The 21863-nt window shown below is 27.1% G+C and overlaps 1 protein-coding gene and 1 non-coding gene across 9 annotated transcripts in view; both read left to right on the top strand.

Annotated features, from left to right (window-relative positions):
• LOC107446668 (A-type potassium channel modulatory protein KCNIP1) overlaps positions 1-21863 on the top strand; it is a 197124-nt gene extending 175261 nt beyond the window's left edge. For all 8 annotated transcript variants that reach the window (XM_071187435.2, XM_071187433.2, XM_071187431.2 and 5 more), the window contains 5 exons: positions 7380-7504; positions 10550-10693; positions 18187-18399; positions 18994-19056; positions 20545-21863. In XM_071187435.2, coding sequence (XP_071043536.1) covers positions 7380-7504; positions 10550-10693; positions 18187-18399; positions 18994-19056; positions 20545-20592 — 593 coding nt within the window. In that variant the 3' untranslated portion in view covers positions 20593-21863. The remainder of the gene's footprint in view (positions 1-7379; positions 7505-10549; positions 10694-18186; positions 18400-18993; positions 19057-20544) is intronic.
• Positions 16360-16431, top strand: TRNAA-UGC (transfer RNA alanine (anticodon UGC)). The gene has a single exon. It is a non-coding gene; the product is annotated as a tRNA-Ala (tRNA).

Here is a 21863-nt window from a genome sequence, read left to right as displayed (position 1 = left end):
ATTCCATAATGAAAGAAATTTAGGGTACTAAACTGCAAATATAAAAAAAGCGTAATGGGATATAGTTACATAATATTGATAGTGACAACAGGACTCATTCCAAATATTTAAAATCCAGTGAAATTTTAAACAAGGCAACGGTTAACTTTTACTTTTTCAAAAACATATTTGGCTATTTTACCAGTAATATTTTAAATACAAGAAACTCTGGAGAATCATTTCTTCGTTTATCCATAAGATATAAGAAGGAGACGAGTTGATAAATTTTATGTTAAAACTAGATAAAAAGTCAATAATTTTCCTGGAACTAAGTAAACTTTATCACTAATTCAGTCGTTATCATATAAAAATAATTTCGAGTATTTTATAACTGTAAATAAAACTAAATAAATATTATTCCGTTTTTTTAAGCAATAGGGAGAAATAAATAATTATGCGAAATAAATAATAATCTTTGATTTTTAAAAAAAACGCATAGCATAATAAAAATGTGATGCAATTGAAAATCATTAAATATCTACGTTAACTTTGTATTCACTCACAGCATTACAATTTAGCAAATTTAGTAATAAAACTTCATATTCTATTTTAAAGAAGTATCTCTCAACTAAAATACTTTTTTTATACAAGTTTGTGATAAAAACAGTGCCAGTATATTAAAAATGAGTATTTTGAAAATTTACATTTTAAGCAAAAATTAATTTGTCAATCATCATTAATCATTAATTTGTCAAATTTATCAACTGCATCACAGCAGTTTATAAATTTTATGTTAAAACTAGATAAAAAGTCAATAATTTTCCTGGAACTAAGTAAACTTTATCACTAATTCAGTCGTTATCATATAAAAATAATTTCGAGTATTTTATAACTGTAAATAAAACTAAATAAATATTATTCCGTTTTTTTTAAGCAATAAGGAGAAATAAATAATTATGCGAAATAAATAATTATCTTTGATTTTTAAAAAAAACGCATAACATAATAAAAATGTGATGCAATTGAAAATCATTAAATATCTACGTTAACTTTGTATTCACTCACTATTGCAAAAATCGATAGTTATTATGAAAAAGAAAAAAAAACTTTTGTAAAAACACTTTTAAAAATACTTTAATTAAATGCATTTGAGATTCAATTGCAATAATTAAATTTTTATTTATCATACGGAAAATTTTTTGAAATATTTGTTATTTATTTTACTACAATATTAGGATATCGAATTGAAAGTAAATGTAAAGTAGAGGTAATCATCAGACTGTAATTGTGATAATTAAGTTTTTATTCGTGACAGAGAATAATAAAAGCGATATAAAACGTTTTTGAAACATACACTAATTAAACTACCGGAATATGGTAAAATTTACCGTGTTTCTGACTCCTTGACAACACTAAAAAGCTCGGTGGTTTATACTAAAGCACTTTGGTAAAATTAACAATAAAATATGGTTTTATAATGTGTCATAAAGTTCGGTAAATGCGGTAAAATTTTGTAATTTTATCATGATACCTTACAGCATATAGCATAGAAATCATTAATTCTGTTTAATTAACTTTTCAGTTTTGTATTTTTTATTAAGGACTTTAAGTATTGAGAACTATAATTTTAAAAACCAGAATTTCCCGCAAACTGTTACCATATAAAAGGAAAAATTATCAAATACCGTATGTTTTGATTTTATTAGCTGGAACTACGTTTTTTTTTAATTTTTTTTTACCACAAGTGTCATTACCATCCGGTATGGTAATTTCACCAGCAATTTCCGTGTGAGATTATTTTACCTGAATTGTAATACGAATTACCTAAATTGTATTACGATAATAGCATTTTAAATTATCATAAAGATTCGTAGATTTTTTTTAAAAAAATAGAAATGCATGATTTTAATTTCATACTTGCGTAAAAAATAGGTAAATAAGATTTTAAAAAAATTCAGAATTAGAAAGAAAATAATAACTTAAATAATTTAAAAATTTTGAATTCGTAAAAAGAAACATTTGAGTGATCAAATACATTAATATCATATTAATGTGACATTAATATGATTCTTTTATGCATCAAAGTCTTGTTTCTAAAGTCTTTCACAAACAATCTGAGTAAATTCATTAATTTTAAAGTTCAAGATTCTTTTAAAGAAAAGCGATTTATTACTCTACCTGTCAAGAAAAACATTATCATAATTAATTCTAAATGCAAAAAAAACATATTTTTAAAAAGAAAAAAATCCCAAATTTCTTTCAAAATGGTATTTTTTTTTCTTCAAAAATACCCTTCGACTTAAACATTCGTTCGAGCTTCGGAAGCTTTTCCATTTATCAATCCAAAAATCAGTTCAAAACTTAATCAAAAATTCCTTTTGCTCTCAGAAAACTGATGTCCTGTTAAATAAAAAATTACTTTTTATCTTTAAAAAAATAACATCTTGCAATAAAATATTTTAAACGGTAACCAACGTGAATATAAAGTGCACGAAAAAGACCGCAAAATATTTCGTCTTTGAAGTTTCGTCTTGAATATTTTTATTTTAATCGCATTTTTCTTGTAATGCTCAAGCTTAGAAGATATATTTCTCTTGTAATGCTCAAGCTTAGAAAATATATTTCTCTGTTCAGTTTTGATTTCCAAACTGGAGCAAATGCGAAATATCAATATATGTGTAATCAATTACGTTTATATGTACATCACATATAATAGTTAATTAAGTTGTTTTTTTCATAATTAGATTATTTTATCGCAAATGGAGTTAGAATATTTAGTTCGAAATATTTTCATACCCTTTCTCTTTAAATATAAGAACAATGATTTTTAAGAAAATACGAGTGATTGGTAAATTTGCTTTGTTTGTGACATTCAAAATAAAGAATATTGCTGATTTTATTTTCCCCAAATGAATACTAATTTGAAACAATGAAGTATTTCTATGTAAAAGTCTTCTTTCATAACAATTAAAAACTGAATTTAGCATTTCTTAAGTTTAAAAAAAAGAAAATAATGCTCCCACCAATTTTTATATAATTTTGAACTATTAAATTCTCAATGGTATATGAAACTTGAACGAAAAGTTTTGAGAAAATGAAAAAATAATTTTTTGGAATGTTTTGACTAATTGTGTTGAAGTTAGGCTTGGTCATTTAGAATTACGTAATTTAAAATGACATAAAAATCATAGGCATGTTTTAGTTTTCCCGAAATAAAGATACCTTTTACGAACATAATGTTAATTTATGGTGTGTGTCCATAATATTTTACGAGAAAAAATTTTCCCGAAAAGTTTGTATTTTCACATCATAAGCAGTCAATGGCTGGAACACTTTTTTTTGGTCACTGACAGTAACATAGACGTAAAATTTTTTAAACTGTGTATTTATGGGAAATTATAGTTTTTGAGTCTGAGTTTCGTAATTTAAAATACCGTTTTCACTACCTAATTGTCATTATTATCAACATTGAACTATTAAATAACATTTTATTACTCGACCATTGAAATTATTCAGGCTATGGTTAAATTTTTGGGCATTGTGCAGCAAATATTTAAAATCAAGGACGAGTTTGTAAAATGTATTAGGTTCATAGTTAAAAATTGTACTTTAAAGTTTCAATTTACTACAAAGTAATGTTGATTTTTCCAGTTATTATTCAGTTTTCTATTCGATATTTAAAGATTCAAATAAACCATTTTAAGCAAAACGCTTGAAATTGTTAAAAAATGAAATAAAATGTATTGCAATTTTTCTCTTTAATATATGACATTTGATTCTGAAAAGTGTTTACGCACATTAAATTTTATTATTTTTTTATTTTATAACCGTCGTTGAGCAGCAGACCCAATTTCTTTGGGTTTAAGACTATAACGTTCAACTCCGTAGCCCTATAATTTTGAATCAAATCCAGAAGACAAGGGAACTCCTAAATCACGCATTGTGAAAAATTTGCCTTCGTTGAGAACTCTTTTGATGGAACTAACCCGCCTTTGCGCTACATGGAAAGGAAGACCACAAGAACCTCCCTCGGTTAGCCTGACTGCAAAGGGACTCTAACCCATAATCCTACAGCCACTGAGGATATATTACGTTAGCACTGTGGTCAGTGCAAACCGGATGCGGAATTCATATCGACCAGACATCACTGGGATTCAAACCCGATTCACCTCATTGGAAGGCGAATGCTCTATCCCTTGAGTCTTCACGACTCGCACTTTAAATTTAACTAAATTCTTGCATTCATAAAAAAAATAATAAATCTTGCAAGAAAAACCAATTATTTACTTTTAAGAAAAACACATTTACTTTTCAACTAAAAAAAAAAAAAGAAAAAAAAACTTTTACGCAAAATAGTACGGCTTGTCGCAAATTAAATTAAATCTTAGCTGATTATTTATGAAACATGATCGTCAATTCGTATATTTTGCATATTTAACAAATTAATTCAACTTCCCTGAATTAATCAGAAAATATTTTTGAATCAATTCACTATTTAAAAAGAATTTATAAGTTTAATAAATCAACCTCGCAATTGTGAGAAAAGTAATTTTCTCAAATATAATATGCTTAATTATCTATAGAATATTATTCACAGTCAGTTGAAAATATTAATAACTACTGAAAATATACTAGTCATAGATTTGCAAAGCGTTGTCTAATTTGATTCATATTTATACACTAACTAAAGTAAAAGTGTCACAAGCTTTTGGATTTGTTTCAAAACTCAATCTGCATTATATTTTAGAGCAGTTGATTTAAATTTTCCTTCGCTGTTCGTCATTATGAAGAGCATTAATATTTGTTCAAATGTCATTTGTGTTGACTTGTTTCCAAAAGACTCTTTTAAATGAAAATTCATGCCAAAATTAAAGATGAGGGAAAATGTATAATCATTACTTTTTTTTCAATTCTGGGATCATTCAAATTAATTACAGTTATGAAAGCAAAAGTAATTAATATATTAACTACATGGAATGAATTAACAGCAATTAATAATTGCTACAACGACGTAGCTCGAAAAGATGGGAAACAGAGCGTAATAACAGATAATTTTGAATTCTATTGGTATTTATGTTATATGCACTAAATATTCACTACTTATGCAATATAAGTTTCTATTTAAATAAAATCAAAACTAAAATAAATTTTATCATTGAATTTCAGGACATTAGATTGTCTTAAATACTAAATTTATGTTAAAAGACTATCGGTGTTGCGTACGTTACATTTTTGTTACAGTAAACAATACATTAAACGTTACATTAAACAATGATAAATTTCATGCGTAAAAAATGGCATTTTGTTCCAGAAATATTTATAAAAACTTAAGAAAATACTTAAATGCTTAAAAAATTATTTCAAGGATATTTGTTCCAGAAATATTTCATAGAAACATAAGAAAATACTTAAATGCTTAAAGAATTATTTCAAGGATAGATAAATAAGTTTAAAGTACTTAATTCAATATATTTTTTGTTAAAATAATAGCGTGGTTTCGTACGATGCATTTTGGACATGCATCAAAACGATAAATTGCTTTTTCTACAATCCATTTACACAGCAAAACATAACTTATCTATAGCTACTATTAGGTAAGAATTTTGTCAAGTAACCAATCTATTCAAACTCCATACTCTTAATTTTATTTGTTAACGACTGGATATTATTTTATTTTCATTTATTTAATTTATTTTATTTACTTATTTATTTATTTTGGTGTTGCATTAGCTCAGTTAGCATCATGAATGTCTTAAATTGTCCGTTTTGGTTGGAAAAAAATATTTTTATTGTATTTTTTGATTTTTATTGTAATTATTGTATCTATTAATTTTGTAATAATTTATATTACAAAAAGTCATGTCAATAAACAGAAATATAAATTTATTGTAAATTAAATTTAAACTTAATTGTTGTCAGAGGTTAAAATTTATATCAGTGCTATACTTCATACAGTTTAATCTTATAAACTGCAACTAAAATTTTAGTTGTAATTATTTCTTATCTTAAATGTTATTATAATTATGTGTTCAGAAATCAATAACATTGCACTTTTATATACAGATGAGTTCTTCACCCAGAGTTTCTGTATTCGAGAGGTCTGTAATCGAGATTTTAAAATACTGTCAAATCTTATAAATAAAGCATCACGAATGCATTAAAATAATCTGGCAAAAATGTAAAATAACTACATATCACAACTTTTTACTAGAGTGACTGAATAAACTGAGTCTAAAGATTCAGTTTTAATAATTTCTTGTAGTGTTGGACTTGAAACGCAATCAGTTTTTATGATAAAAGTAGTGTGAATTTATTTGAATAGCAACCTGTAATTGCTTTAGCTCATTTAAATGTATTCACAACTGTATATTTTAACAATTATATGTTCAGAATTTTAATTTTTAAGAGCGAAAGTAGTCTTTGTAACCATAGCTCAGAATGAAAAATAAAGGTTTTTAAATTAGGTCAATTCTAATGGTGAAAGTACAAGGAATGCATTAAGAGGAGCTGACAGCTATTTGCAATAGCCACATGTCATAAAAGTTTACTGTTATAAACTGTAACTAAAGTTCTAGTTTTAAATACTTTTTTTTCTAACTGTTCTGATAATTTTCTAGTCCGAAATAAATTTTATTGTGCTTTTAAGTGTAAAAATTGACAATATAAGCAGAGATAAAAGTAAAAAATTAAGAATGAAAAAAATACGAACAATTATTAGGATTAAAATGGGCTGAAAGTAAGTTGCAATAGGCTACAATGAGCTGAAAGTAAGTGTTATAAAAAATCGCAACTATGTGCTGCAACTGAAGGTCAAGTTTCAGTAATATTTTGTTCCAATTATTATGACAATTAGGTGCTCAGAAATGAATTATACTTCTCTTCAAACTCAGACCTTTGCAACAGGAGCTGTAAAACAAATAATCGGGATTAACATGCAGTTAATTATTTTAATGGAAGTATTAAGAATTCACTAAAACGTGGTTAGAACTTGTAATATGTAGACATCACCGATACATACACCCAGGATACCCATTTGGAATGAGAGTACCCTATCCCCTGAGCCACCGTTACTACTAACTACATGTAAAATATTTTCTGCAATCAAAGAATAAAAAAAAGTTTAAAAAATCAGTCATAAGCATGCTGTTCAACTAGCATTTATCAAAGATATATATTTTTTTTAAAAATAATAAACTATTTTTTTTTAATCTGTCGCAATGTTGCTGCACCAAAAACTAAGCAAACAGTAATATAGAATTAATATTTGTGCTATTCCGATGGTTCTCAAATGACAAATATTAGCTCTCTGGTGTTTAAAGAAATCATTTATATTTATAGTGTTTATATAGACTTGTGTTGATAGAACTGCCTTTTGGAGAGTATTTGCTCTTTTTTTCCAGACAGTGAATTCGATGAAATGGATGGAGCCCAAGCAAGATTCAAGCCGGAAGCTATTGATACCCTATGTCAGCTGACAAAATTCAACAAAAGAGAACTTCAACTCATGTATCGAGGCTTCAAGCAGGTAAGATTTTATTCCTTTTCAAGATCTTTCTCTCTTTTTGCTTTTAACTCGCGTTCAAAAATGCATGCAAGGTTTTCATTGAATAGCCCCAATATTTGAAATTGCACAAAACGCATTTTAGATTTAAGTCATATTATTTAAGCTACTTTTGAGGGAATTTATGAGATATTTCTGATTCAAATAGCTCTTCAAACAACTATTTTCATTTTTTTTTTCTGAAAAAAATAAAAATATAGAATTAATATTTATTTTGAAAAATTTTTAAGTCGCAACGTCAGTGTTTATTTATATTTTCGTATTATTTTTACTTACCTTAACGAAAGGCTATGTGGACCCACTAGGACATAATTTAAGATACATTTCCTTTTAAAACTAATGTATTCTAGAATGAAATATTAAAGTTATACCGACACATATAAAAGTTACGTAAACCCACTAGAACTTAATTTAAGATACATTTCCTTTCGAAACTAATATATTCTGGAATGAAAAATTAAAGTTATACCGACATATATAAAGGTTGCGTGGACCCACTAGAACTTAATTTAAGATACATTTCCTTTTGAAACTAATATATTCTGGAATGAAAAATTAAAGTTATACCGACATATATAAAGGTTGCGTGGACCCATTAGGACTTAATTTAAAATACATTTCATTTCTAAACTAATATATTCGGGAATGAAATATTAAAGTTATACCGACTTACATGTTTTAGATATATGTATATAATACTATAAAGATAATGATGTTTTAGATAATATAAACGGGTGTCTCGTAAAAACCACTCTTAAACTCTTAATGTATGTTATTGGAGTCCTTATCAAAAAATGAAAACAAAAAAGTATACACATTGTGCGCATGGGTTGTCACAAATTAATATTTAACTGACGAAACAACAAAACCACTAAACATAATCTAATATACAAATTTATTTTTCCCTAGAAATATCAATAGATAAATTAGCTTTGTAGTCGGTATTTCAATGCTTTATTAACTTAACTGCTGTCTTAAAAACTGCTTTCACTTATTTCTGTTCAAAAAATTTGTCGTTAAAATATCTTTTTAGCACGTCGTTCAAAAAGGAAAATTATAATATTAAGATTTGATCACTAAACCATAGTATGTTAGTTACACATGATGTCAGGTGAATCATTTTCCACAAGAGCATAAGAAAAATAAGGCAAAATCATTTGTGAAAGGTGATTCAATGCAATTAAAATTACAGTGCATCTGGAAGTTTGAACATGTTAAATAATTAGATATTCCGATTGTATGGATCTCTTCTTAAGTGGGAAACCTAACTTAAAAAGAAAATTTTAGGTTTATTAGGATTATTAAAGAGATTATGGAAGGTTTAAAGAAAATTAATTTTGAAGGCTTAGTCGTCACTCAAAATAAGACTTTTTGATGCATAATATATTATTTATATAACTGTTGTTATTCTCTAATAATTAAACAAATTTGTAAATTAAATTTTTACCGATCTATGGACAGCTCCATCTATGCTAGTTATAAAAATAGCGCGAAATGTCAACACGCAGAAAAGCTGCAGTTTTGTGAAAAATGAAGCACTTTTGTGAGCTAATTTGTCAAAAAAAAGTTACTGTAACCCTGCATTATCTGGGCTTATAAAAATTAGCGCAAAAGAAAATAAATTATTCGTTGATTTTGATAATTATCCTCTTAAGTGGAAAAATCTCGCCAAATTGGCTATTTCTGAAATTTTTAATAGCGTTTCAAAGATTTTGTTTTATAACCATTGTTGAACGATTATAAAATAAATTATTTTTTACCCTTTTTTTTTAATTAAAAAATCGCCAATTTGGCGAGATTTTATTTCTTTGTTGTAAAGCCTATATAATTCTTCATAGTAAAAAATAAATATATGATTTAAAACTATAGTTTTGCCTTAAGACGCTACCGCTGCTTTTATTTTAATTGATTTCGAAAAACACTATTAAGACAGATTCTTTTGTGAATACTAAATTATGAAATAAAATGGTTTCATTGCTTGAATAAAGGATAAAGACAAAAGTTGTATAGGGGAGAGTAGGGTCAATTGTAAAATTTTTTACTTAACTATTTTTAACTAACAAAAAAATCCAATACATTATTAGTATTAATTGACAGACGAGTAAAGTAGACTATCCTCTACTAGAAAAAAAATACCTTATTTTAAATGTTATTATATTAGTTATTAACAATTTTTGACAGTCGTGCACTTGTTACAATTGTCCCCACTTACAGGGTCAATTGTAACAGTTCATAAATTCAACTAAAACATAGTTAATTATGCATGTTATCATAGTTGTGATATATTTTTTTATTGATCAAAATAGTAGTGATATTTTAGGATTAAAAATAATAATGAGCAAGACCTAAAGGGTTAAACTTTTGACTAAGGGGTAAAGAATTTTAATTTATGCTGTGAAAGGTGAAAAATAAAATAATGCACATGCAACATAATATAAATGATATAGGAAACTATTGGTGGTTCTTAAAGAGTTAAATAATGGTTTTTAAACATAAAATTATTTATTTTCAGCTGTTACAATCGTCCCTTTACTTATTGTTACAATCGTTCCCAAGACGCCATTTCAGCTTCATTTGTTAAAAACATTGCTAGTTAATTAACAAAACTAATTCATTTTTATTGAAATGTTGATTAAGGTGTCCACTTGCATATTCGGTTAATAATTTTTATTTGTTTAAACAAAATTACTTTGTTACAATATAATAATCTAATACCAAAAGAAGTACTTACGTACCTTGAAAATATCTTTTGTGATGTAACTCTTTCAAAAGTACATAAAAATGGTTGCCAGCAGAGGTGTACATGTAGATTTATTAAATACACCTTGTGCGCCACCTAGGAACCAAATCTAGAACCCGACACTCGAAATTTTTGCTCTGTTACAATCGTACCCTGTTACAATTTACCCCACTCTCCCCTATTTTTTAGAAAAACTTAAAGAAAAAGAAAACAATAGGTTTATACAAATCAATGAAAGTTAGTGTGCACTTAATTTATTCTGTTTACAGGAATGTCCTTCTGGTATGGTACGTGAAGAGACTTTCAAAGGAATATACGCCCAGTATTTTCCAAAAGGTGCTGACACTAGCCAGTATGCTCATTACGTATTCAACACTTTTGATCAAGATCACACTGGTGCAATTACTTTTACGGTAAGAATAACTTGGATAAAAACATTTTATCCAAGAAGAGCACTTACATGCAATCTTTTCCTCTTTCACTAATCATATTATTCTTAAGATTCTCTTAAAGGAATCGGTGACAAACACTCAAGTCGGGACAATTATGGCTTACAGCAGTTGACAGTAAAGAATCAGTGGTTAGATCAATTCTGTTTTCCAGTTCTTATTTTTGTTTTTAAGTTTCAGTTCAGTTGAAAAAAAAGGATTTGCCTTCTTGTAATGCGCAATAGAATAAGCTTCCTTTATATTTGCAGCATATTTTTATGCTTAAATATATTTTGTTTAAAAATTTGTAGATTTTATTTTCTTTAAAGGAAAACTTAAAATATATCTTACAATACATGAAATTATGTAAATTGTTTGCCTTGAAACTTAAGATAAGTGCGTGAGTAAGGTGAAGCATTAATATGGGTAAACATAGTAAAAACATTTATCGTATTGCAGGAAAATTTCAAGAAAATTGAGAGATTTACTATTTAATAGTGCAGATTTTTTACAGTATGCATTGTTCAGATAAAGGTTGTTTTTTTGTCAATTTTTTCTTTAGTCAAAAGAAAATACCTTTTTTTTTATTTCGCATGTCTTCATATAAAAATTATTTTTAAAGAGTTTAATATTTCGTGATAATAAAATTGTTTTAAAAATATGATTGATTAAATGGCAAATTTCAAATTGAAATTTCAAAAGGATTCAATAAAGGTATCTAAAATATATAATATTTTATGCATTTCTAAAATACACGACATAAAAATTTTCGTTTTAATACTTATTTAATTATTTTTAAATTTTTAGAGAAATTTTTATGTATTTGAAACTAGGGTATATCACGAAAAAAAAATTAAATCAAAAATTTCAAGTAGATAAAAAACAATCTCACTGTCGTCAAATATTGATCAAATTAACATAATTTTAAAATTTTTTGTCAAGTTAATAAATATTTGTCTCCCGGAATGGATTTCATTTTCATGGGTCAAAAACGTAAATTTTAATTTTTCTTAAAATTGAAACCTTCGTTTTTACATTTCACTTTTTTTTAAATTTTAATTTATCTAAGTATTAAGATTTTGCAAATTGCGGTGTTCAAATTCAAAAATGTAAAGTTTAGAGTGCAAAGTAACAATAAAAAACGTTTTTGTATGAAATATAACATTTATCTCTTCCGAAATCTACGTGGTTTTTCATAAAGAGCAGTGTTAGCATGAATCTATTGAGATTGCAGAAGAATTTGACCAACAAATAAATACGGAGAATTATTGTGAGTAACGTAACTAAACGTCGAAATCAAAACTAAAATTCCATATTTGGTCCCTTCTTTTCTACAAAAATGGATTCTTCTTTCACTACATATCGCTTCAGCAGGCATTGCAAATATTTAAGAGGCTAACAAAATTAATCTTCCTGCTCCTGAACTTGTAAATTTAGATTTTCATACGTTATCTTCTCAACGAGCTGATGTGTACGGTAAGTTTATTTATTCTGTAGTAAAAATTATAAGTGTCCTTGGGATCTTTCTTGAAATAAAACTAGTTGATTTTATTACATGCGAAGAATATAAAAATTTAACAGCATTGATAGACACTTATAGAAAATAAAAAACCATTAATGACGAATGGATGCTATTTTTCATAAAAATAGGTTCGATAATGGATTGCTCAAGTGGAAAGTGCTTCCGTTTGATAGAGTCATATACAGTTACAATAACAGTACCATCCTCCAGGGTTATAAATTAAGAATAGAAGAAGGGTACCGTCTAATACAAATAACGAATTAATCAGGTCGCATGATAGCATTTTAAGTGAATGTAACGTTGTTTTAAAAAGGATGCATACATAGCAGAATAACGCGTAGTACTAAGATTCTACTTCAAAAATTCAGCATTTTTCTGATATTTAAGTTCGACTGTTCTGACCTGTTACTGTTTCTTACGAATTCGATCTAAGAGTAAAATTTTTATTAAATCAATATCCGATTTGCCAAGAATCAGGGCAAGCAAACAACATAATCTCCCATGAATCCTTTGCCGTGGTTGGGGGAAAAATTACATGTAATCAATGAGTCATCTGAGTGCACTGTTAGAAATGTATCAGAGAAAATGGTTAAACAACAATTTATTTAATTGTTATCTTACCATATTCAAACAAAGCAGTCAAATAACCATAAATATGTTGGTATTCAAACTGTTAACTGTGAGAAAAACCGTTTCTTAATTGCTTTAACCTAATAAGGTTAAACAACCAGAATTTTATAACACCAACTAGGTCCACTTAATGAAGCCATTTAGTTTCTGGCAGCTGTGTGCATATTATAGTCAAGAGGGCTAATCTGTTAATCTCATGACCAGCAGAACGAAGGTTCGAGTCCCAGCCATGACACCACAAAATTCCTCCATTCCCTTCAACACATGAAAAACTTTCAAGTGTCTCGATTCTCCATATTTGTGACTCTGAGCTATTAGAACACCATGCTCCCATTCACACATAGATGACAGCACCATAAAGCTAAACTATGTCCAATGTGAAGTTTAAAATTTTTTTATGGTTTTTAAGATCGTGTGCTAGTAATAAAATGTTAAAAAACAGTTTAGTTTTGCTTGCGTTGTTTTTTCAACCATACTAGGGGCAAACGGTTTCAAAACAGTGTAGGTAGAAAATGTTCTTTACCGTAAACTTTGCAGTTGCAGGTTATTTTACCGCAATTTTAGAATGAAAATTGGAACAGTGAGCACTTCGCCTGATTTGAGTGAAGTTATGGTGCAATCTATTGAACTACTTTAGGATGTTCTGCTGTAGACGCAACCTTATTTGATCAACTTTATATTCCATTAATTCTCTCATGTGTTTATTAAATTGTGAGTGGTGCACTCATATCGCAGTCCTTTATTACCCTGAATATTAATGCTGCCTTCGCTATCATACTTGTCCACTTTTTCGCTTATTTTTCATTTACAATATATATATATATATATATATATATATATATATATATATATATATATATATATATATATATATATATATATATATATATATATATATATATAAATTCCAAGAAATCATCGCTAAGGAGTATCATGTAAAATTATAAAGAATTACAAAATTGAAAGTTTCAGAGAAAATGCAGAAAAATATGCCAATAACATTCAGTCATTTTAGAGGAACAAAGTTAAGTTACCGAAGTAAATAACTTATCGGATCTGAAATCATCGAGAATATTATTTTCGATCGGAATCCAAACCACTAAAACAGAAAAGGTGCATTTTGATCGTGCTACCAGATTTTAATATGGGGGTACGAGCCTTAAGCGAAGGCATGTTAGGCGAAGACTTTACTCTCCTCATGAACTGGAGAGTTACTTATTTAAGAAATAAATTACGATTCATAGAAATATTTGAAAGAAAGTCCCTTTAAATAAATGCGTAGGCAAAATCAGGAAATTTTCTTTAATATATTATTGATAATCTCGTTAATTTACTTTTGAGGAAGAAATTACTTTTTTTACTTCAACTTGCTTCACAATGAGAACTTTTTTCCTCATGGTTATAAGTAATATCATCACACCTCAAGTAATTTCCATGACGGAAAATGTCGTCACGCCGATTACAGTAGTAGTTCGTATATAACGAAGTAATTCGTCATAGCCAGTTAACTGGAAACGGAGATTTTTGTTTCTCTCTCTGTATTTTTACAGAAATGTTTTACAGAGTTGGTTTGAATAGACTGGCTTTTAAAATCAACCAATAAAATTCCTTTAGTAAATAATTAGGTTAGTATTTGAGTTAACCATAACAATAAACAAGTATTACGTGTTTCTTTATTGTGAACTAATAGAAGAATTTATCAATTCAACCTCTTAAGTACCCATTTAAAAATCTAGCAACATATTTATTGGCAGTTCAAAGATGATAAATTTATAAACTCAATCTTTAACTTACTTTCAATAACTTACTCTTTAATTTACAAAAAAATCTCGAAAAAATTCGAGAAATTTGGCACGCAAGTAAGAAGCAGTATTTTAATTTAATTTAATATATTATGTTAGGGTATAATTTAATATATTAGGTTAGGCTATAATTTAACATACTAGGTTTCATTTAATATATTGGATTGATTAAACTAATTTTTTCTTAGTAATTTTTAGTATTAACTATTTGTTGACACATGAAAGCTCATTTTTTTAAAGAACATATGTATTAAATTTTGTGCCAAAAACTTTAGATTCAATACCACTAAACAAATTATTTAAATTATTTAAGAAGATGTCCAATATGAACACACAAAAACGTTATTTTTTAATTACAAATAATTACTATTTGTACACAATTTTTGAAATATTTTAATGTATATTTCTCAGGGTTGGATCCATTGAAAAATTTCATCTGGTGGCTTTGATTAGACACTCAAGGTTGTTCTGTATTAATTTAAATATTTTGGAAATAACAGAACGCACGAAATGTTGGCAAATAGAAAGAAGAAGAAAAAATTAACTTACGTAAAGAATTTTTAAAAATTAATTTGCTTTCAAATTTTTATTTATTTCTAAACTTCATATTCTGTGAAAAAAAAAATTGTTTTTTCTTAATCATAAAGACTTCTTAATTTATATTGATATTTGTTATTCCCCTATCGTATAAATACATTTTATCTTTTAACAATTATTTCTGTTATCTTTTAACAGTTATCTTAATAAGTAATTGAAAATGCGCACATTAAAAAGAAAACCATATGATCTAATTCTCTGAAAATAAAATGATTATATAAACTGATATATATTTAAAAGATATTATTACATAATAAATCTCGTTTAATTTTTAAATGCACGGTAAATCCTAACTAAAAATCAAATTGGTAACACAATGTTTCAAATTAAACAAAATTTCGTCAAAAAGTGTATATATTTTAATAAAAAACTTTTTAATTATTCTATTTCCAAGTGTAAACTTTTTTTTAAGTTTTGTATTTTTATAAAATCCTTCTTCTTCTTAAATTTAATTTTATGTTATGTACATACAATATAAATTCTAATTAATAATTAATTCAATGAAGCTGTATTTTTTAAAATTGATTCTAAATTTCTTTCAGTAATGATTAGTAATGAAAATTCAGTAATGAAAATGATTAGAATTTCTTTCAGTAATTAGTAAATTTTAATTCAGTTTTTTATTTTAAATTATGAAAATTAATCATAGAACGGTCTCCTATATCCTTTAGTTTTCCTCTATTTAAGTAAGAAATAGGGCACCTGTGAATTAGTGTTCAAATCAACTGAGAGATGGTGCCACAAGTCACGCTTTTAAATGTTTTCAAAACATAAGAAGTTCATTATAAATAAAATTGATCAAAAATCAGAAAAACCTCACTTGAAAAAAAATTATTATTTAAAATCTACTATCTTTGAACTGAGTTTTAATAATTACTCTAGATATCTAATCTAAATATCTAACGAAATGTAATAATTGGTTCTAAGGAATAAAAATATTTTTTGACGTAAGTTGAAAAGTAAATTTTTCAATGTATTAAATTCCAGGGTACCAATAATTGTCTAATAATATATTCATATTTCAGTTTTATATTGAGGCATTTTAAAAAATGTAACCAAAAAACGTGAAATTGATTGTTTAAATCTACCATTCAGTTATCGGGGGTGTAGCTCAGTGGTAGAGCGTTCGCTTTGCATGTGAAAGGCCCGGGGTTCGATCCCCCGCACCTCCACTTTTGAACCTATTTTGTTAAACAGCATAAAGAGTTATATTTTCCATTCAAATAAACCTGCTTTAAAAAAAAAAACTATTTTACTACATATATTACGGACGAAATGCCATTTTATTTAATTACAAAGTATCGTAAGACTATATAAAAATTATTGTTATTTTTTCCTTCGTTTGAAAGATATCAATTATTTCAATACTAAAAAATAAAATAAACTTTGATTTATATTTAAAGAAGACGGTGAGGAGAATTTTTATAGGTAATACTTTTATATTTAATTCGATTTCTATCAGAATCAATTAAACTGTGAAAAAAAAAATGCAATGCCAAAAAACTAAAACCTCGGTCATAATTTTTTTATGATAAATTTTATTAAAATTTAATTTTAAGAACTAGTTCGATGTATTTAAGCAATAAATAAAAATTATTCAAGCTGAATGAAAAACAAAATTCGCCTATTTAAGATTAACTTTTTATTTAAGAAACAATTAGGAGTAAAAAAGAATCTTGATTGCAAATTAAAGTCTACCCATGATGGTAAATTTTTAGTTGCATAAATGTCATCGAAATCCTTGATATTACCTAAGAAAAAATATTGTCACTTACACTGCAAATTAATATTGGCTTTAAAGTGACTCTAGTGTTCTTATGAAAATACATTGAAAAAGAAAATGCATCTCAATATTAATTTTACAATACCCCAACTCCTAATAAGTAATAGAATATACCCCGATAAAGTATGTAATTAATTTTTTAAATAATAAGAAAAATTCACCTAACTGAAATTTAGTAATTTTCTTTTGTATAGTAGCTCTTTTAATCTAACTATTTGTATTGAAGGAAATTCACCAATTTTGCCCAAATCAGTATAAATTGCATTAGTAGCACTCTAGTAGTCGCTCTAGTATTAGGCACTCTAGTAGTCGCAACACATTCTGTTTGAGAGTGTATAATGCTGCTTTTAGAAATTAGAGAGAACTTTATTCATGCCGAAGATAATCTTTTCTAAGATATTTTGAATAATTTCAAGAAAATCTTAGAAAGTTATTCTAATTTCAGAAATTCTGGAAGGTTAAAAAAACATTAATCTTCATGGATAACAATAGAAAAGGGCCACTCAAACCTGTAGTCTAATCGTTGGGCTTATTTTATCAATCCGCACAAAATGCAATACGATATACTTATCTTTCTTACTTACATAAGTTTCGACTTAAGCTTATAAGACATACTTTTTACATGTTTCAAACTGGGTGAAATAAATATATAAATTTTTCAAACGTGTTTTCTTTTAATAAAATGATCTATTGCGTTATTTTATTAAATTTATTACCTTTCCATAAATATCATAAATTTTAGATTTAAGTTAATTTAGTAACTACTTAGACTTATAAATTAATTTAGTAACTTATAAGACAAACTTTTTACATGTACATGTACTGAGTAAAATGAATGTATAAATTTTTTTAAGCGTGTTTTCTTTTGATAAGATGATCTATTGCGTTTATTAAATTTATTACAATTCCATAATTATCATAAATTTTAAATTTAAGTTAATTTATTAACTACTTAGACTTATAAGTTAGTTTAGTAACTTATAAGACAAACTTTTTACATGCACGTGCTTCCAAACTGAGTGAAATAAATACATAAATTTTTTCAAACGTGTTTTCTTTTAATAAAATGATATATTGCATTATTTTATTAAATTTATTACATTTCCATAATTATCATAAATTTCAGATTGTAATTTTTTTGTAGGATTTTGTGATCGGGTTATCGGTACTGGCTCGTGGATCTTTGCAAGAAAAACTGCGTTGGGTTTTCAGTCTGTACGATATTAATGGTGATGGTTACATCACTAAAGATGAGATGAGTAGAATTATTGCTTCAATTTATGATATGATGGGAAAATCCATTGATCCACCAATGGAAGAATTCACAACTAGAGACCATGTGGAACGAGTTTTTCAGGTATTTCATAATTATTTTTCTGTATTTTATAATAACTACTCTTAATATGCTTATTTAAAATTCTTTAAAAGTTGGAGAAGAGAAATTAATCTCAAGTACCCAGAGTCCTAAAGGCCCATTCATAAACAACTGAAAAACCACTACTTTGATAGCGAAATACCGGCAAAGCACCAAGCCATGTGACACAAGGTCTCGAGTCACGCACTATTATAAGCAATACAAATTGGTCGAAGACCATAAGGCCTTCCTATTCTGCCACACTAGATAAATTTTGAAGATATTTAGTTGAGATGATAGGGATTATTTTTGTATTTTTCATATGTGCATAACATACTTTTTAGCAATTTTGTGGAATTGCCTATATAATTCGCTCTAAATGATCTTAAATTTTAAAAATTTAGATAAATTATTTTTAAAATAATGAAAATAACAATGCATTAGTTAAATTTTAAAAAAAAGGAAATTAAAAATTTTATTTTGAAGTTCCCGTTTTTATTTAAAATTTATTCGCAATGTAAATTTTTGTTTAAAATTGTTTTAATGTAATTAAATTTATCTCCGCAGCAATATATATTAATGCTATTTTTCTTTTAGAAACTGGATCTGAACAATGATGGCGTCGTTACAATGGAGGAATTTATGAATTCTTGTACTCAGGTAAAAATGCATTTTTTTTATTCTTTCTAAAACCGCGATTATTTTATTCCTTTTCAGCTTATGCATACACAAACAAAATTAGAACTAGACTAGAAGCCAATGAATACCTGAAAATCAAATACCTGGACATACAATCTTATTTTTTTAATTCATCAACCAATCAAAAACCTTCTTTCAAATTTAAAATTTCAAACCTCATACAAGTTTAAAATTAAAAAAATTATCAACCTTTACTGGGTTAGTATGTATTCATAGCTGATAATAATTGAATAGGACCAGAGTTAAATGGAAGGAGCCCCATGGAACAAAATCCTCGATTATATACCCTTGAAAAAGAAACATAATCAAAGGAGAGAAAGAAAAAAAATTTTAACTTTTGAAGAAGTTTCATTAAAAATAAAATAAATACTTATCAAATGTAAATCTCTATATAAATCTATATTTTAAGTCAATTTTATACTTAAATATAAGCGGAAATTATTCCATGGTAAAAAAAAATAATTCAAGCAAAATATTTTAGTCTTTTTTATTAAATTTAAAGGATATTTAAATTTGTTTGAAAATCATATTTTATTGCTCATAATTCCATAATATTTTGAGTATCACCTTTCACCTTTTTGCGCATTACTTTAGAATCCAATCTTAAAAATTACATTTCAGAGTAAAAAAAAAAATGCAATTTATTTTTAATTTGAAAATATTGTGTATTTTTAAATTATTGTGTGAAATTTGTTTTCTTGTGCTTAATTTATTATTGTGTTTAAATTATTGTGTTTAATTTGAAATTATTGTGTGTTTGAAATTATTGTCGTTGATCGGATGTCAATTTTGGCTGGATGCATGGGACCGTAACTTCTTATACCTTGTGCTCGCGACTGATTTGAGGTTCCGCCAAAGAATCTCGATCATTTAGGGTTCCGTAATCGAAAAAAATAAGAAACCACAACCAGCTTTCAAGAAGAAAGAAGGCATGCGCACGAGTTACCATAAACGAGAAATCCGAGCCTTTACTGAAGTCATTGGGATATCTTTTGTATTTTCCTCCCATTGCGCAGTAGCCCGAAAGTAGTAACATCATTTTTAACCCCCACTGCACTTCATTAAATCGGACAATTAAATTGATCTGTGCAGAGGCCTTCTCTCTTTTGTTGCCTAGACGCAGTTGTAGCAACTCGATTAATCTTCTTCATTTGCATGCCGTGTCTCTTCACAAATGACAGTACTTGTTTATAATGTTGTAAGAACAGTCATTCTTTCTAATTTATTTATCTATGCTTATTTCATTAAGTCGTCTCTGTATTACTCTATTGGTAATCCTAGTTTTCTAACAAAATCACCCTACGTTATTGATTAAAAAAATTAATTTGAAGCGTTTTGTTTTTAAACAAATTGAACAATAACGGAATATAAAAATTGCCAAGAAGATTGTATTTCATTGTCGGGATAGATATTTCTAAGACATCACTTTTTTGTTTGTTTATTTGACAGGATGAACACATCAAGAAATCGATGACAGTCTTCAATACTGTGTTGTGACAAATTGCAGGGGGCAGCGAGTGTCTAAAAGATAAGGATCCAGTCGATGCCCTAGATGAAGATTCAGATATGTTCTGGTAATTGAGCTGCCCCCAGTATATTTTTGAAAATTTCACCATCTGATACACTTCAGAGGCATCTCTGCCGTATAAACTATCTGAAACACTGAAGAATTGAAGTGTGCCTTAGATTTGTTAATAACTTTTCTTTGCTTATATTGCTACGTGAAATACTTCACAATGGTGGCTCATTCCCTTGCTCTTTGAGCTATGGATCGTGGGTGCGGTTGTTCATATGTCTGTGATACAATAGTACATTTTAGGAGTACATGACAGTGAACTAGATTATGTCAACAATAGTTTTGACTTTTGAAACCAATTTCCAAGTAGTTAGCCGAAATGATATAATATTTTCTTAAAAATGTATTTTATTCGCTTCCGGTAATTTCTCCGACTTGCATCTTAAAGAATCGAAAAAACTAATACTAAATATAGATGAAAAAAATATGCTTAATAATTCGAACAATTAGTATTTAAAACGCCTGTTGTCCATTATCTGTTATTTTTCTATTAAATCTGTTTGAATTTAATATGTTTCTTAGTTTGGAGTAGTAAATGCATCGCGTACCGTAACTGCCACCCTTATCATACATTTTTCAGATTCCTGCTAAGAATGAAATTTTAAAAAAAATTGCAACACTATGGGTAGCAAATTAATATTTAAGCAAGTTCGAAACATGTTGAATCATTTGTAGAAGAAAGAGGGGTGAAAAACATCAAAACATGTTTGATTGCCGTATGAGACTCTGAGGTGTTTTTAATAACTACTTTTTAACTCCTCTTTATTTTGTCCGGCAACCAAACATTATTTGATTTTCATAAGTCCTGATCTCCTCAGTAGTGATTCATTAGTTTTCGAAGAAGTTTTGGCTATTTTTTCTTGCTTATATATTAATTTGTGACCTCTGACGTGCATTCTGGGCAAGATATCTAAAATATTAAAGGTGGTCATTATGGAACACCCTGTATATATTGTTCATTATTTTTTATTGAATAAATGTATATCTTTTGTTATGTATACACATTTTTTTATGTACGAGTCAAGGAAGAGTTTAATATTTTTCATCATTTTATTTAGTTTGCGAATATTAGTTATGGTGAAAAATATATATTTTTCAATTGAATATATACTTATGGGGGGAATTTTTTTAAAGTTAACTTTTTTGATCTTATTGTATAACTAATACTAAAATAAAATATTACAAAAACTAA

Source organism: Parasteatoda tepidariorum, chromosome 11 (genome assembly GCF_982258835.1).
Source record: "Parasteatoda tepidariorum strain Cologne lab strain chromosome 11, Ptep-v5.0, whole genome shotgun sequence".
Classification (NCBI taxonomy): domain Eukaryota; kingdom Metazoa; phylum Arthropoda; class Arachnida; order Araneae; family Theridiidae; genus Parasteatoda; species Parasteatoda tepidariorum.
This window is presented reverse-complemented; position numbering and strand designations above follow the sequence as displayed.